The sequence below is a fragment of the Falco rusticolus genome, chromosome 1 (genome assembly GCF_015220075.1).
Source record: "Falco rusticolus isolate bFalRus1 chromosome 1, bFalRus1.pri, whole genome shotgun sequence".
In the NCBI taxonomy this organism is placed as follows: Eukaryota; Metazoa; Chordata; class Aves; order Falconiformes; family Falconidae; genus Falco; species Falco rusticolus.
In genome coordinates this window covers 104,461,215-104,479,619 of record NC_051187.1, presented here as the reverse complement: position 1 = coordinate 104,479,619, position 18,405 = coordinate 104,461,215, and the positions used below count along the sequence as shown (strand labels likewise).

At 43.4% G+C, this 18,405-nt stretch overlaps 1 protein-coding gene across 50 annotated transcripts in view; it reads right to left on the bottom strand.

The window, feature by feature from the left end:
- Positions 1-8,501: 8,501 nt before the first annotated feature.
- The window catches only part of ANK2 (ankyrin 2), a 355,749-nt gene continuing 345,845 nt past the window's right edge, over positions 8,502-18,405 (bottom strand). For 32 of the 50 annotated variants that reach the window (XM_037393591.1, XM_037393582.1, XM_037393573.1 and 29 more), the window contains 5 exons: positions 18,233-18,325; positions 17,680-17,763; positions 15,999-16,163; positions 14,420-14,602; positions 8,502-10,823 (listed from right to left, as the gene is read on the bottom strand). In XM_037393591.1, coding sequence (XP_037249488.1) covers positions 10,809-10,823; positions 14,420-14,602; positions 15,999-16,163; positions 17,680-17,763; positions 18,233-18,325 — 540 coding nt within the window. In that variant the 3' untranslated portion in view covers positions 8,502-10,808. The remainder of the gene's footprint in view (positions 10,824-14,419; positions 14,603-15,998; positions 16,164-17,679; positions 17,764-18,232; positions 18,326-18,405) is intronic. The other 18 variants (XM_037393847.1, XM_037393865.1, XM_037393755.1 and 15 more) reach the window with 2 other exon arrangements.

The following is an 18,405-nucleotide window of genomic DNA, read 5'->3' as shown; positions in this document are numbered from 1 at the left end:
TAGAGATCATCTTAGTGCTGCTATTAGAGGGAAGATTTGCAGTGATCAGAAAGGAAATATTCAGGAATTCATGATAGGAGTAGATGTGTTTTGACCTTCAACATGGAGGAGTGGGTGGATTCTCCTGTGAGCTGTTTGCAACTGGTGAGTAGTGGCTGGAGGGGCCTTGCTGTGCATGGCAGAGATGCTGTAGCCTATGACTGGAAAATAGTGTATTTTCTGTAGGTGGTGTGCGCTATCTGAGCGGCGAGGAGGCTGCCAGATGTAGGTGAAGATCTGTGGGTGGTTGTTAAGAGTTGCTATTTTGCTGTTCTTGCTAGGTGGCTTGGTCCTGCTGCAGAGGCTCTTTGTTGTAAAAACTTAGATAAAAGGCTGTGTGTGCCCTCATGGGGCAGGAATCTTAAATCTTACACAGTAAAGAAAACAATCTGAAAGTTTTAGACCAGCAAGGGTGGTTTGTTTTTTTCTAACTCTTGTGCTGCAAGTAAGAGGCTTTCATTTTAAAAGTGTCTTTTAAACATAGAAAATGGAGCATGTGTTTGCCAGGCAAGCTTCCTCCTGTGCTAGCCGACATCTGTACTTGATATTCAACTGGCGTACACAAAGCTTTGTTTAAATGATGTGTTTCATTTTTTTGAAAACCTTCAAGTATATACAAGCTGCAGTATGAGAGCGGTTTATTTTCAAAGGCTTATAGAGTTAGGTGCCCTTTCATGACAAATGTGCTGCTGTTCTTATTCCTACTTTATGAAAATACTGTTTATAAATGTAATTCCTATTATTATTATTATTATTGTGATTTCTACTGGGTATGTGCCAGGACTGTAATGCCTGAGTTTTTCAGAATCTTCAGAATTGCCCATGCCTTAACAAAACAAAATAAATAGTTAGGTTCTGTGATTCTTATGAGGTACTGGTTGGAGTAAGTGTTCACCAGCTCAAAACAGTTATGTAAATGCTCTGTCTGCTGTTGATTATTCACATGTGGTACACATGCTCCTCTCCATCCTGGTCAGCCTACATGGGGAGCAAGAGCGTGAAAGTCTTTCTTCATATGTCATCAGACTCTTGGACAAACCTTGGCGTGCTCTTTATGGAAAATAATGGACTAGATCAACTTCTTTTCTCACAAATTTTTCATGGATTGATAAATGCTGAAATAATTTACTAACTGCATTAAAATGAATCGCAGATTGTGTACTAATTATGTGACGTTCACTTAACACACTTCTCTACTGGCAACAGGCACTGTGCTGTGGGATGTCAGTTGCTGTTATTTTGGTGCCACCATGGAGAGATGGAACCACGGTGGTTTAGCTTCATCAGTAACAGCAAAACCGTCTCAGAATGCCTTTATCTTTCTTTGGTGGAGATGTGATTGAGATGTACTTGTCCATATTTAATTCTTTGAACAAATAATTTTTTGTGCAAATATTCTTGAAGTGCTGGTTTAGAGCGCTGCTGGATAATGGGATGAAGTCAAACTGGTGACGTGAAGTCTGCTCTCCTCTTTCTTTATTATTGTGGGAAGAATTTGGCCTTAGTTTTTGAAAGCAATCCAGAAATCATGCTGGCAAAGTGGAGTTGGTAAAACCTGCCTTACAGAACTCTGCCGAAGACTCACATGCTTCTATGTTTGTGAAAGTAAGTTACTGAAGCCCGAAGTAAAACCTGAGAGGTGCTCTGGTATCTCTGTCCTGGTGGGGAAATCGAGCGCTGCTGTTCAGCATCTGGGGTCAGGTCTTTGGGGGAGGGAGGCCAAATGTTTCCCTCCAGGATCATGCAGAATGTGTGTCTCTGATAATGATTGCGGGCTTAGACCCTATTTAAGTCTGTTCATGTGTATCAAACAGATGAACCGTATTGCACAATATCCACTGTTTAAATGCTGTGGAAGTCACACTTCTCCCTGTGTATGGAAAGTTAGCCACAAAAGTGTGTTGTAGTTTGAATTATGTCCGTCTAATGTCAGCGTTGCCACTCAGCAGAATGTGACTTTGATCAGTGATGCATAGATTGACAGGGAAAAATAAAAGATGAAAAATAGTATTTGTCAAAACAGGGTGCTAAGCTTTAATTTTGGAGTTAGGGGGTAGGGGTGGGGAAAGCCTCACTCTGTGTCTGTGGTTGTCAGAGGAGAGGTGGTTGATTTGCACTTTGATTTTCCCCATGAAAATTGCTTGTGGACAAATACTTTTCTAATAGATACTTCTAGAATTCAGGTGGGCAATGCAAAATGCTCTCTGAGTTTAATGAGCATTTCTGCAGTAGGTTCATCTTAAAGAGAAGCACTCTACCGTGCCCAGGTGTAGTTTAGCTTTTCTGGAACTTTAATTGGGCTTTTCTACCAGCATCATCATCAAGTACAGGCACATGCTTTTCACCTGTGAGAAGGAATGGGGGAGGAGAAGGGGGAAACTGTTGTATCCCTTCCCTTTCCCAGCTGTATTTTCAAATGGCTGGTGTGATAAAGAGAGTTCTTAAATACCCACTGAACAAAACATGGTAACTAGCTTGCTCTGTTCTTGTTCTAGCAAACCAACCTCAAAAAACCTACAAATACTTGCTAAAGTTATTGGATAATCTCATGGTACTTACGATCTGATGATCTATGTACGGCAGAGGTGTCTGAGGAAAAAGGAAACTTTCTGAGTGAGTTGAAGCCTGAAACATCACAACTGTGCATAATATGAGTACTGCATATACCCCTACGTGCAAGTTCAACAGCTGATGCTGTTGCAGCACTTGCATAGCAGATAGGTTATTCTAAAAGCTGACATGAAGAGTATCTGTTCTTAAGCCTACAGTAATGTATTTCAACTCTGAAATATGTTTTTAAGTCCCTCATTTATTGCTCGCTCCCTGCATGCTTTGCTGTGTACCTTGCTTTCCCCAAGCCTGCCTGATGTAATGGGAACGTGAGCCGGCTTTCCCCCGTGCCTGCGGGAGCTGTTGTGCTGTTGGGAATGGGGCAGGGAGATGAGCTTTGATGAAAGCAAATCTGCGCGCTCAGAGGGAGATACGGACATGTCAAATGTAGCAATAAAAAGGTCACAGGATTATGCTGGATCTGGGTATCCGTTTTGATAAAATTGTCAGATATTTCAACTTCAGAACCACTGGAAGCCTTTGAGCACAGAGGTGTATAGAAAGCGACTGTAACTTCCATTTCACAATGTGGCTGAACTGTTGAGCATTTTACTAGCTGCAGCAAATTTGGCCTGATAAAAAAGCCTTCTGAAGTATAGAAGTGCAGGGTTGGATTCAGTGGGCTTGGGCTAAGCCCCCGAGTGGGGTACAGCCATGTCTCTTATCTCTAAAATCCTCGCTGGGCTTAGTCATCTAAGGTGAAAATAGTAGGGCAAATATGTTTGACCTCCCCTTTCTTTCTTTTAAATGATCTTGGTTAACCAGAAAAAAATATTTTCCTGGCTATAAGTGAATTAAATTGGAGAAATTTTGTGCTTTACAGATCCAAAAGAAAGTATTTGTTTTTTTTTAAAAAAAAGAAAGGGGAGGGGGGGAAACACCAAAAAACTAGATGTTTGCTCCGATCTGTCTAGAAGCACTGGCTGCACAGCGTGTTTGTGTCCTGTTGCTCTTAGCACTGTGTGAGCAATGAGGCTAGTTGCACATGCAAGTACAAAACTTGCTTTAATACTCCCCAGTGAAATGTGCGTGCTCTGGGTGCAGACAATGAGCCATCTGCTTCAGTACCCACGGAAAGTAAGCAAAAATCCACGGAAAGGATGTAAACGCTGTTCAAGCAAATAAATGTAAATATTTGGAGATGTAAATATTCCCAAAGTATGCTGATATCCTTATTGAAGCCTTGTTTTCCTGACTTTTACCTTTGCTGTATTGCAGGGGAGAACTCTGCGTGCGTGTGTATGTATGTAAATAGAATACACACATATTTAAGTTCTAAAGTTTGGGATAAGGGATGGGAAGTTTCTTGCCAATCCTGGAGAATTCAACGTTAAAAATCCGTGGGAGTTTTGTGTTTTTTCTGTTAAACGCTGATGATTTGCTGCTCTCTAGTGGCTATTTAATAAAAGTGGTGTGTGATGCCAGCTACTGCTGAGCAAGAACTCAGTGGAGGTGAATTCCACCTGGCCCCAGACGGGTCCAGCCAGCTGTTACACATGGCAATTTAATTGCCCACATTTTTGCATTTAGCACTGGAGGTAGTAATATAGTAATAGTAACTTTCTCTGCTCGTAATAAAAGAGACAGACAAGTGTGTAGGCAGCCTGCAGAGGTGAGGCTGGTATCTCTTAACCCTTTGGAAATCATGTTGAGATGGCTGGAGGAGAGCAGAGCCCGCTGCTGCGGGGGCTACAGCCTATTGGGGCACGGCTGGGGCAAGGCAGGCTCCTCCGTGTTCGGTTTGATGGGGGGGAGAAGCGTTGGGGGTTTTGTGTTTGTTGTTTGTGTTATTATATATGCTGATTAGCACAGATTATTTTTTTTTATTATTTTTATTGCAAAACATAGACTGCTGGTGAATGCCAAAAAGGCTGGGACTGAGTTCCCTTATTTGCATCATTTCAAAGAACAATCCCTTAACTATCTTGGATTCATGTATTTGTCTGTATTTCATTTCCTTCACCTTGATGTTCTCCAACTTGGAGAGGTAAGATAGCATCCTGTAGGGATGTAGGGAGGACTTAGTGCAGCTTGTGTCTTTATGTACACCTGGTGTGAATGGTTTTACCGATTTATGGATGATTTCATGACTTATTTTACTGCCTTGTCAACAAATAACTGTGGTGTCTAAAGCTAGAGGGGCTTTCTGTACCGTTCGAAAATATACCCGGAAAACAAATAGTCTGTCTCTTATATGGCTGTCAGAGGAATATGCTGTTTGGATACAACAGATGAGAAAAGGACTCGCCAATGGAAGTACTGCAGTGGGACGTCCCTCCCTCACATGCCAGTTCCTCTTTTCTTCACTACTTAGGTTATCGCTTCCATGTTTTCTCCTCCCTTCCTGTGTCAGTCGCTTATCTCCACAATAACACTTGGCCCATGTTGTCTCCAAAAATTCTGTTAATGCCAGTGATACAATTCCGACACGTTCTTTTTTGATTGCTGAAAACTGGGAGGGGAAAAGTCTTCACCCTTGTGCTCATTGTCTTGTCTGGAGCCAAGACCAAACTGGTCCCTTGGCTGTCCAGTGATGTTTCTTTGTCAGTCTGAAACGCGGGCCGGGAGCCAGGTGCTGCCTCAGATCAATGGAGCTTTACTGGACAAGTGGTACCTCAGTTATGTGAAAGAAGCAACTGAAGATGATGATGCACCTGGAATCTGCTCTGTATTGAGAGAGGGAGATGCTGGTTTGGACCTGCATTCACGGATGTGAAGCATCATTCACATTTAGAGATTTAGTTTGATTATTAGGAAAAAATTCTTCATGGAAAGAGTTGTCAAGCATTGGAACAGGCTGCCCAGGGAGGTGGTGGAGTCACCATCCCTGGGGGTGTTTAAAAAATGTGTAATGCAGCACTTGGGCACATGGTTTAGTGGTGGGCTCAGCAGTGCTGGGTTAGCGGTTGGACACAGTGATCTTAAAGGTCTTTCCCAACCTAAGTGATGCTGTGAATCTGCTATTCCTGATCTGATCGCAGGCTGTTGCACAGCCCTGAGGTGTCTCTGTTGCTCTTACCTGCTTTCTGTCAACTGCTGTTGTCCTCTCATGGGACCAGGATAGTTTTAGCATAGTCTGTAATGCGAGGCAGCATTTTGCTATAATGTTCTGTTCATTGTGTCACACACAGCTGTGACAGCGTGGCCCAGAGTAATGCTGCCTGGCCAGCCCTGCTCATCTTCCCTCCTCCTTTCTGCCTGTACCAAATGGCCGCAGACCAGAGCGGGCTGGTTGCTCACCTAGAGGAAGGGTTGTGTGTTATCACACAGCAGAGGCGGAATGCTGGAGAGGCATCTTCAGCACCTGAAATCCCACTGCCATGTGTGATGGGGGATTAAGGTCCTTCCTGCAGTAACAAAGCCAAGTGGAAGGATTTGTTTGTGGCTCGGTTGCCTATTTCTGGGTTTGGAAACAAGAGGGTGATGTGGTGGCTTGTGGGGTGATTCTGGGCATTGTCTCCTACCTTCCAACCAACTGGCCAGCCTCTCATTTCTGAGAGATGCAAAGAGAAGCTCTAGCATGCTTTTGAGGAATGCTTGATCTTTAGCAGTGCCAGAGCCTTGTGCCAGCCTTCTGTTCTATTTAATCCTGTTACTGTGTCAGCTCCTGCTATGAAGTCATGCTGGCATGAGAACATGAAGCTGAAACTGCAGAAAGAGGAAGAGGGAATACTGGTGGGCAGTCACCTGTCAAAAACATGAAGAGCAAAGCACAGACACAAGCTAGGCAATCAGAATGGCGTATTTCTATTTGTTTCTTTGCTCTTTTAAAATCCTTTTTGGGGTTTTATTTTGCTGTAGGGGAGAGTCTTTGTTGGATCCTAACCCTTCAGCGGTACACCAGTTGAGCATCGCATAACCAAACATACCGTTCTTCCACCTGCCTGCTCTGTGAGGTCTGTATTTACTATTGTAGCAGTATTAGTTCGGTGAAAGCCATGGTGTTGCACCGCAAATCCAGCGGGTTTTGAGCACGCCGTGTGTTCTGAGGCACTCCAGCTGGTAGTAGATGCTGGTGGTTCAGTCTCTTCAACTGTGCGTATTGAAATGGCATGCTGGTTTTAGATGCATAGCCTGTAATTCCCGGGAAGTAAGTGGACAGGTGCGCTTTGTTCCAGCCTTGAGCTCTGCAGCAGCAATGTTTGGGCTCATGCAATGATCGCTTAGGGACTGATTCAATATATAGAGGAAAGCTGGTGACAGATTAATCAAAAAAGCAGCCTTAAGGCTGAGCGAGAAGGATGTTGACTTGACAGAGCTGAAAAGGGAGTCGGTCACTGCAGTCAAAAAGCTGGTGCCCTCATTAGGCACTTGCTGACCTGGAAACACTGTTAGCTTTTGTGGGGTAAACAGGTACAGGGTTCCAGGATGTGTGTGAGTGGGTTCTCTGCTGGGTGGTCATCGTGTGGCTGCATGTTCTTGCTCGTTTGGCAGCTTTTTTTAACAACTAGAGAAGATTCAGTTCTGGGTACAGCCTTGGGTCTTAATAGCCCCATGGCGTGCAAGCAGAGCAGTGATATTGCTCGTATCCTTGCAGCGCGTCAGAAATGCGTTCCAAAATCGCTTGCCTGACTCCCTTTTCCCGTACGGCCCTGAGTAAAGCAACTTCTGGCAGCCTGCTGGGTGGTGTTAATTGCTGGCTTGCTGGTCGGGGAGGGGGCAGACAGGGCAGGCAAAGTGGAGGTGGCCTGTGCCCGCTGCCGCAGTTGGTACTGAGAAGGGGGTTAGGCCTCGGAAGGCAAACCAGCGTCGTACAGGGGCTGGAAGAGGATGGCCAAGGGTGCCGATACAGCTTCTGTTTCTGGTGTCGATGCCTTGCTGGCAGGAATTGCAACAATAGGTGTCATCTTTATCGGGCATTTCAAGAGCTGACAGCTTGCAGCAATTGCAGGGTTCAGAGCTGGGAAGTGGTGGGGAAGGTCTGAGGGTGATGGTGTGGCTGAAACAGTCTGTATTCCGTTTCTTAGGCAAATTTGTTGTTCTTTGAAAGTGGTCACTGTGGAAGGCCTGAAATTACAGGCTGTATGCGTTGTACCTGCAGCAGTCATTGGTCATGTATGTACCGAGTCAGTCTCTGTGGGTTTGGGGGCTATTTAGTTTAAAATAAATGTGTCCACTCTGAGTTGTGTGTCAGGTTGTCATTTTGGAGAGAGTGTCTGAGTTTCTGGGAGGGCAGGCAGGCCTGACCAGCAGGCTCCGTGTCCCAGCCTGCTGCGACAGCACCTCTCTGGGTCCCAGGCTTTGGTGATGGTTTCTTTCCCGTGTAGAAGGACTTACTGGAATGACTGGGAAGGTGGGGGTCAGGCAGAGACTGGGGGTACTGTGAGCGGTTACATTAGCCAGAGCATTGCCTGCAGTAATGGACTTATACTGAAACATTTTCAGTTGGCAACAAAACTGACTCTTCCCAGTGTTTTATGTGTGTTACAGGGATGTAAGATGTGACAGATATTCACCCTTTGTTGTTCTTCCCTATCCTTCTGCTGCTTGAGAAATACGGGCACTTAACGAGTAGTGGGTGCTGAAAAAGTAATGGGCTGGGACAGTCTGAGCCACTCTTGAAGGACAACTCCGCAGTTCCAGGCCTGCTATAACAACTAGGGAACGCAGCTGGGTACCCTGTGAAAAACTATTAGCAGTGATTAAAGAAAACCACCTTTGTCACTCACTTACAACAGACCAACAGGTCCCAATCAGCACTGAATGGCACAATTAAAACCAGACACACACGCCCATCCCTTTGGGAGCTGCCTACAGAGGAACTGTAACTATGGTAGTTCAGCTGGGGCTCCCGAAGAGCGCTGTTCCGTTTTGTGCTGCGCTGCCAGTAAATGAGAGCGAGCCGTTGTTTCTACATTTAACACTTGTACATTTTTATTTAGTTAAATCAGCCATTGTACACATTGCAGCTATGTATTGTTAGTGTTGTATTTTTTTTTATTTTTTAACTAATACATGCCCTCATAGATATATTCAATTAGTGTTATCACCATGGGAACAAGATGCTGATTCGTCAACTTAAAAGTCACTTCTTCTCACAGTATTCAAGTTCTTTGATAACACAGCAAAAAATCAAAATAAGAGGTGAATAACCATTATGTTGTTACACAGAACATCATCTGCACCGCAAATAACACAACAGAAATGCATTTCTTTAGAGCCCCATCCTTGAAGATCATCCTGTGCTGTCTCTGACAATAAGAAAGCCATGATGCGTTATGAAATGTTTCATCATGGGTCTCGTTCGGTTTGGCTGCCAAAACACTCATTGTTGGGGATTATTTATTTTTTTTTGTTTTCCGGCCTGCCAAAAAAGTGTTAGCGTGACACCTCGGGTTCTTTTGCCTGCAGGAAAGCCAGAACTCCCCAGATGTTTCATGCTTTTGGCATCATCACCTTAATGAGGAAGTGCCCTTGCTCTGAGCACTGAGTGAGTCACTAAAAAAGAACAACCAACCTAATAATTTTAGAAGGCCAGATAAGCTTGGGAAAAGTATTACTCCTAGAGGAGAGGATTTGTTTTACTCTGGGTTTGAGTATACTATCAAAAAAATCAAATAGCTGTTCAAAAACATTTTGTTAGTGTGTGTGTATTATATATGCTAAAACACTATGGAGCTCCCTCCATTAACTATTAAGGTATAGAACACCTAAAATGTCAGATCTCTACGTTCCCTTTTTTGAAAATAAAAGTGCAGACATGCTATCGTGGTTTTCAGAGGGTTTTTTTTAGAAATATATATATATTATATATAGAGATAGATAACAAAATATGAACAGAAACTGGCTTTCAAGGATTGTGAGCACTTTCTCTTTAAAAAACACTTGATTGGAAGATAAAAACTGCTCGCTCAGTGCTAAGAGGGCTAACAAGCTGACATGATTATAGGAGGGTTTGGTTTTGACCTTCAAATGCCACATGCATGTATCAGATAAGAGGCAATCTCGATAAAACACGGTGATTTAATTATTCTCCTTGTATAGTGGATAAGTCTTTCTCCCATAGTTATCTACAGTGCAGTGGCCAGCAGGAAGTACCACCAATAAGACAGTGTGGTTTGCTAAGCAGTGATGAAAACAGGAAACTACTGTAGTTATAATTGTTTAATACACCCTGCCACATGTCCAGATCTAAAAGATTTTAATACCGTATGCAAATGTGCCATGGATATAGCTGCTAGCAAGTTGGTTACCTAATTGGGTATTCTTTTTCTTTTTTCTTTTCCTTTTCTTTTGCTGGAAATCTTTAAGTGGCTGTCCGAAGGTCTTAGAAGTATTAATGGCCACAGTCAGCTGTTACTTTGCGAGAACAGCTGAATTTCCAGGTTTTTAGCCTGACTCTTAGAGCCTTTAACTATAATAGATCCCTAAACTGGAAGGCTTATGGATGCAGTAGATCTGCAGTGCTTCCTCCTTGGTCAGTCTGTGTTTGCAGTCGATTGTGTTAACATTGTTTTATTAATCGCTGTTCAGCAGTGTCAATAGACCTTGTAATCCATGACGCTAATTGTAGTCACAGGCAGTGTGTTTTCTGCAGTCTTGTAAGTCCACATACTCTTGCTATATACAGTTTACGCGTTAACTCCCTTTTTTGTGGTGCATGTACATAGTCACTTGAAGAGGCCTGTAGATGAAGTCGGCTTGACAAATGCAAATTTGTGAAGCTAGTGCAGAAGCAAAGGAACAGTGAGAAGTGGCGATGCTGAAAAATTCCCGGTACGGCACAAAGACGACGATTCGGTGGATAAATCATCCTGAATGAAGGATGCTATCTTTGGTCACAAATTAGCTTACAGGGTAAAAAATAACAAAAACCCAAAATCAAATATGGTGGTGGGGTGGGGGAAATAAATGAATTCACTGCATCTGCACAAGTAGAAGTGGCAGTGTCTTCTGGTGATTATGTAGGTAAGAATGTCTACAGCTAGAGAAGATGAAGGCTGCGTACGGGATGGATGGTTATGCGGTGGTGTTGAGGGGTGGCAGCTTCTCACTTCGCCTCCTGTTTCCAGTCCTCTTTGCAGAAGTGTCTGAGAAGCTGCTGGAGGTCATGTTGGAGATCATCCTGTGGTAGCGCTTCTGGTGTGTCTTCCAGCTCTTCTATGTGAACGTGTTTTCCATACCGATCCTTCATCACAGTCCTCTTCTGTGTGCTGGCTTTACTTAGTGTTGTCCTAAAACAAAATAAATGAGAAAACTGTCTTTAAAAGCCCGTGGTTCCCGAAGGTTTTAAAAAAACGCTCTTTTTCAGCTGCAGTTTTATGGCTTTTTCATTTAAAGTAACATGAGAAGAGCTGTAGCTGGCAGTCAGACCAGCTACCGAGGTCAGATATTTGTTAGGCATTCTGAATACAACACGTGGCACCGCTTTAATGAGCTTTCATAATGTAAGCTAATAGCAATTAATCTCTACGCGCTGGTGAAGCACACAGTTTGAGATGCCCAGCAAAACCATGCTGTAACACACAGACATGCAACATACATTGAAATTCATATGAGACCTTCTATTTGCTGTATTTAACGTCAACACACAGAGTTGTCCTGTACAACAGTAATTGAAGCTGATTACTTTCTCGAATGCTTACTTCTGAACAAATCTTACTTCTGACAGTCAGTAAAACTACATTTGTGGTGAGTTAGTGTCCTAAACTATTCTATTTATTACTCTCTTGCTTCATTTGGAACCATCTTGCTTTACTAGTCAGAACCTTAAACGTCACCAAGTCCCTTCCAGATCTATGGCAAATAAAAGTAGTTGTCATAGGGCAGCTGGGTGTCTCTCACTTAGCTGTACCCAGAAGCCCAAAGTTCCCTCCGTTAGATGGAGCACTTGGATAAGAACGTGCCCTTCGTCCAAAAGCAGATGCAGTGGGTCTTCTGGCTCCCAGTGTGTCCTGGTGACACCATCCCGCTGGCTTGGAAACCAGGAGGTGTCCTACAGCTCATTACAATTACAGACTTTGGTCAGGATGTTTTTTCAAAGGCTAACGTTGGCCTTACCACCCCAATGGCCACGATCGATTCTGGAAGACAAGGGTTCTAAAAGACACCTAGCCTCTAGCAGCCTCGGCTCAAGTTTTGTGTGGTAGGAATGACTACACTTGCTGTACTACAGTAGTGCTTTTTTTCCCCTGCCAAATATTTTCCTAGTATCTGCCCTGCCTCATTCTTCGAAAGGCTGAACTGTCACATGCATATATCTGTCTATCCCCATGTATCCTCTTGTCTATTCTGATAATGTTAAAATTAGCAAATGATTGCAGGGGCAACTGGTATGAAAAAAATACTTTTGAAGTAACCTTGATTATTGTTGTTAACTGTGAACCACGCCGTGTCGCCTCCTATGAAGTCAGCCAGGCAGCCATACCCCTTTGTGCTGGGTCTGGCCAGGGTGCAGTTCACTTCACAGCAGCCTGGGCACTGTTTTCCAGCTGTGCCCGGAACAAGGTAGGTAACTGGCCAGTGCTGCGGCTGCGGCTCAATGGTGCTTATGCAGCATCTGCACTTTCTCTTTATTTCTCCCTGGTCCCCTCAGTGAGTAGGCTGGGGGTGGGCAGGAGGCTGTGAAGGCAGGCAGCCAGGCCAGCTGGCCCCAACTGACCAAGGAGATATTCCGTGCTATAGGGAATCCCGCTCAGCAATACTGATGGGGAGCAGAGGAAGAAGCGGGGTGGGGGATTATGTCTTCCAAGGTGATGATTGCTCAGCGACTGGCTGGGTGTAATTCTGCTTGTGGGAGGTGGTGAGTGACTGCCTTTGCATCGCTTGTTTGGTTGTTCTTCCCTTTCTCCTTCCCTCGCTAAACTCTTTGTTTGACCCATGAGTTGTCACCCTTTTGCAGTTCTTATTCTCTCCCCCGTTCCAGGAGGGTTAGGGAGCAGCTGCCTGGCACTGGAGTGAACCCACCACACCCCTGCCCTATTCACTGAGGCTTTTCAAGCACATGTAGACTTTTTCCAGTGCGTTATTTCCCTTCCTGTAACAGAATGTTAGTAGTCATATTTAGTACTCTTGCAAATAAAGTTATAGATGCTGCCAGTGGTTTCACTTCAGCCACTTGCTTAAATCCACTCATTTATTATGGGCTTGTTAATCCTTTTGTAGTAACAGGTCAGTGACGTGCCACACCAAACCTTTTAATAATGGATCCGTCATCTTTCATGATTTCTTTCTCTACTAAAGCAGGGAGCTGGACTTTCATTTGGTTACCTGTGTAGCTCAAAGCCTCAAATTAAAACATAAACTTCAAATTAAAACAAAAACCTAGAACAGAAGGTATTTGCTCTTCATTCCTTAGTGCTCTATATTAATGAAGTTGAATGCTGAGAAAATGATGAATAGCCAAAAAAGAGAAACAGCTGCCTGTCCTTTTGCATCCTTTCAAATATTGCTCAAATACACATATTGGATACAGTTTCTTGTGTAGGGTAGTTTCATTTGACTAACAGTTGTACTGAAGCATGTCTTGGGGCTTTCTTTTCAACTCTGAAGGTAGCCCAGGTCAAGGTTTCACAGTACCACACTTGGAGAACTCATGCTTTCTATTTATGACAGCCTGCTACAGCGACCTTTCTCCTGGCACAGAAAATACTTTTTCTTTCACAGCTGTCCCCACTGCCACCTTGAGCTGCCTGTTCTCAGGGTGAGAGTACAGGAACGGTTGTACATACACGTGATGGGTGATACTCCTGAGCCTCCACTGTACAGAGGTGGGAACAAGCAGAGAGTGGAGCCTGGCAAGCTTTTCCAGAGACTATCTGCTGTTACTAATACTTCATAGAAAACACGAGAACTAAAAGGCAGCATTTTCATTTTCCTTTTGGCTGGATGTGGGTTTTTGTGTGGTATCTTCCCCAGGCTTCATGATCTACTAAACTAGAAGCTGCAAGCTGGGAAAAGTGTTATTTCCCCAAGCCATTCCTGTGCATGTCTCTGCATGAATTTTTGCTGCTTGTTTTTTTACCGCCAGGAGAGAGGGCTCTGGCTGCTGGGCCACAGCCCTGCCCTTGCCACCGAACAGCTTAGCACCTCTTCTCTTCCTGCAAGCTGCGACAGCATGGCATGGCAGGAAATATCCAGACCATGCCTGATACCGTTGCATCTATTTTTATATGATATTTTGTCAGATTAAAAACCCCAACCAAGTACCTTTGTTGCAGCTAATGACACACTACTTTTATCCACGCAAATCTTTAAGATGTGTTTTACATGTGTTATTCCAAGGGACAATAAAATGGATTAAGAGTGAAGTGCTATCAGTTCCTTGTAGAAAAAAGCTGTATTGATACAGTATCACTTTTCTATTACTGAAATGTCTAAACTGATCAGAAAAAGCATAAAAACAGAAAGGTGCTAATCAGCTTGGCAGCTGTTTATTTCAAGGACAAATACATCACCTTAGCCAGAGAGCAGACTTAACAGTATCGGTTTCTAAAATGAGCTCCATGTGGGTAACATATAAACAAACTTCTTCTTGAACAGTAACCACACCCATGATTTCACACAACTTTACTTAAAGCCTCCAGGGTTGGGTTGGTTGGTGGTGTTTTTTCAGAATCTTAATGTTTTATACCTAATTCTGTAATGTTAGCTTCCCCACACGCGCACACTTCGTAGACAAAAACTCCTATAACATGGCCCAGTATAGCAACAGAGGTTTATACTCAGCAGCTGGGTATGACACTTCCCCCAACGCTTTCAATAGAGCAGAATTTGTCCCCAGGTATGTTGTGACACTCATTTAGTATTTGTACGGAAAAGGCGTTTTTACCTCTTCAAAGTCCTCTTTGGCTGATGGAAGATCAGTAGCTAGGCTGGCATCCCCCAGGTGTTTCTCCATTCTCTCCCCTTGCACTACAGTGGTCTTTATGACTTTGCTGACCTTCCGGCCCTCCACTGGTTCAGACTGGAAGTTGGAGGCACTAGGCAAAACAGCGGGTTCAGAGAGGGTCACCTGTGAGGTTAGAAAGCAGAGGTACACTGGATATCAATTACATACGGGATACTAACAAAGCTTGTAGTTACTCATTCTTTCTTAATCGTTGCCATAGAGAACAAGAATATAAGAAGCATCTCATGTTCTGAAAAGTGCATGAACATTTTATTACCAGCTTTACAGCTCTGGAAGGAGACATTGTAAGATACATGTCGCTTCAGACGCAGCCCTGGATAATACGTTCTGCTGAGAAGCTTTATGCTGGCGGGGTGAACACTGCCTCTGGAACCGGAGCTGGCCTGAGGGTAGCAGAGATCGCGCTTTGCTCCCCACACCACAGGCTTACTGCCCAGGCCACGAGTTACACCATGTAAGGAGTAGACCTCTTGCTGTGAATCCCTGCTGTACTTGCACAGGTAGTATGAGTCAGTGGTATCAGACTGCATATTAATTTTAAGATGTTATTCTGAGAGAGAAGTCACACTTGAAAAAACAAGGAACTCTTACAGGAGCAACGCACCAGAATATTGTAAAACCATGGGAAAGTGACAAACATGATTTTATTTGGCAAAATACAGATTTAATGCCCATGGGTTCAGTACGATAAAAAGTAGCTCTGGTATGGTCAGCTACCTAAACAAAACCCCAAACATTACTTTGTTTTCTTGTTACCTTACTCACAAAGAATTAATTCTGGCAGGAGAGATTGGCAGTTACCTTCTTACCATTTCTAGTGTTACATGTTGCTTTCAGCTGGAGTACTGCTGAAAGCAAGCACTATTACTAGCTTCTGGCCCTCTGTCACCGCCTTAATTTTGCTGATACAGATGTCTGTAGAGCTAGGTGGTGAACTAACATAGGAAAAGATAAACCGAGAAGCACTTACATTCTAATTTTAATGACTTGGCTCTACAAACAGTTTACATTAAAGTAATACTTTTCTCTTTTTTTAGCCTTTTCAAAGCAAAGAACACACCCTAATGTAAGTTAACCCTAATATAACTGTATGAATTTAGAAGGGCTTAGTTGTAGAAACCTAGAGAACTTCAGATAATTTCATTACATCATTCATGAATTCTCTCATTACACTAAGAGGTATAACAACAAATATGGATTTTCCATTTATCTATATGTCATCTTAGTACAAAGCTGTTTTCTTTATGACTTTGGTACTTCTCATAAATCACAGATTCTGTATCCTGCCTTTGTTTCAGAGAAAACTGCCCTCTTTCACTACCCACCTCCCCACGCCCTGCCTTTTCCCCATCTTTGTTCTGAGGCCTTTCCATCTGCAAGAAAACTTTATTCAAAGTATCATTTGAACCCAAATGTTGTTGGCATGAGTAAGTCATCATTACAAAATACACTGTTGGTGTACTGCTGCTTTGTACCATCGCAAGGAAAGAGATCTGACCTCTGACTGCTCGCTGTCGCTCTTCAGCACAACCCGCTTCACGACTTTGGAATAGCCATCTCCTTCTTCGACAGTGACAGGTTTTTGTGGTGTTCCTTGCATTACGACTTCCTCTTTTTCTGTGCCATCTGGAGAAACGTATCGCCGGATGATCTTTCTAGTTACCTGAAGAAATGAAATAGAGCTTTGTCCCACAAAGAATTAACAAAAATGTGTTCCTTTTTGTTCTCTAGATAGCATTTTCTACTCAAAGGGCTTTTTTTCCAACACAGCAAAACCTACATATATGTGTTAAAGACTGAACCATCTAGTCACAAGAACCTTGTAGTAAAGCTGCAAGTTGAAGCATTCACCCTACTTAGGTTACCACACAGCAAAGCTTCCATAAACTTACTCGACAAGTGGGCACAATATAGATACTGGAATGACTCTCTAAACCAGTAGTTACTATTAGAAAAAGAGGTATAGTATTTTAGAGAGAAAACATACTTTACAACTGCGAGAAAAAAAATCTCAGTCTGGCATTTTTGAAAAGGTTTCTGAAATTTAAGAGGTTAGTAGCTTGGCTATCAGATGTTTAGAACTCGATTCCCAGAGGGACTTGGACATCACATTGTAACACTGATGATACTGCTGAACTAGTGAGCTAGAATTAACCCACTTAAAGAGACTAATCTGATTCTTAAGCTTTCTAGGCATTGGCAAGCCAAAGAGGGGCAGAAGAGAATTACAGGGCCCACGATGAGATCAGTTTCTCAGGAGGATGGGTACGCAATCCTTCTGTGGATGACCTGGAGCTCTGCATTTTCATATTACCTCCCCAGCCTCTTTTGGCAAGGTAACATTAACCCGTTACCTCCCATCTTGTCCAAAAGCATGTTTGCTGTGATGCTCAATCAGGTTGGGTCACCTATACTTAAGTCACAGAGGTGGGGGGGTAGTACCCTCCCAGGCATGGACCTACCCAGAAGAATACAGTCATGCTTACTCTTGCACAGTGTGCCCAGGAATATTTGGCTGGGGTTGTTTATATCAATATGAATTCAACCAGCTTCCACAGACATGCTATCCAGCTGAGGGGCAGTCCTGTCATCTTGGGAGACACAAGATGGACTTGGCCACCAGCAGAATTCAGCCAAGTCCTAGACCAATTCTCTAAGCACTGAGCTGTCAGATAAAGCAAGGAGCACAGACGTTCTTCTTCTACTTCTGTGCTGTGCAGAATTCACTTTTAGAAGCACGGTTTGAATATGAAGATCTGAAGTGTGGATTTAGGTGACTCTTGCAGACTCACCCCTCCATTAGTTTCATTACTAAAAGCAAACACGATCTTAGATAAAATTGTGGTTGTATGTTTTTTTGGTTGGGGTTTTTTGTGGTGGTGGGTTTTTTATTATTATTTTCTCAGAAATGTGGATCTATGCAGAGTTTTCATTGGCTTTAAGTGGGAAAATTAACAAAATATGTCATGTTAAGTTACAAACTGTAACACAGACTGATCTTGTGAATCAAAATAACTTTTCCAACTTTGGAATCTCTCATGAACAGAAATTCTGGTTCCTTCCATCCTATACTCTTAAACATGCCCCTTCCCAAAAGAAAACCTAGCATGTATGCAGATGTGTTTATCCTTTCTTTTATAGGACAGTAAGAAGGTGGCAAGGGGCATAACTGACAATACCTTCTTCACCACTATGTGGCCATGTTCATCTGTATATTGCTCTTCTGTGACTGTTTCTGGTGGCATTTCAGGCATGCTATCAGCCTGTACGACAAAGAACACAGTTTTATGAAGCGAGGCCTTCATGTAGGTAACTTTAAATAAGCAATTTTAAAATTGGTTAATCGGTTAAAGGTGGGGGGGGGGCAGGGGGGAAGAAGGGGGGGGGGAAGAGAAATGTTAGAAAAATTCTTAGTCTGCAAATAAATACTTAGAAAGGCATGCAAAGAAAAACTGCGCCACAACGGACAGGCAAATATATGTTAGTTGACTGTGTTGTGTATGGGGCTGAGAAGGCTTCTCCTACAGAGAGATCTATCAGAACTTAGAGCTAGGTTAGCAGCATTACTATAATCCTGCCTTCAAGAAAAGGTATTGGAACAGCTTATCCAATGCCCATGCATTGTTCTGGAGCACTCCAGCTTCAGGTGCGATAGGCGGCTGTCTCGGCATGCTAAAGGTGTTATGAGTGCCTAGGCACTGCAGGCTCATGCAATCGTTCAACACTCGGTACCTGAATAATCACCCGGCGACGAATGACCCTGGTAGTGACCATCTCGTCCTCATCCGAGCTGGTCTCCAGCCCACCTAACTCCTCTGCTAACTCCTGGTGGAAGCATGGAAGTAGCGCTCTGTTGTAAGTACTGCTAGTGATACAGGTTCTGTCTTGTTCTTATGTAAAGCCAT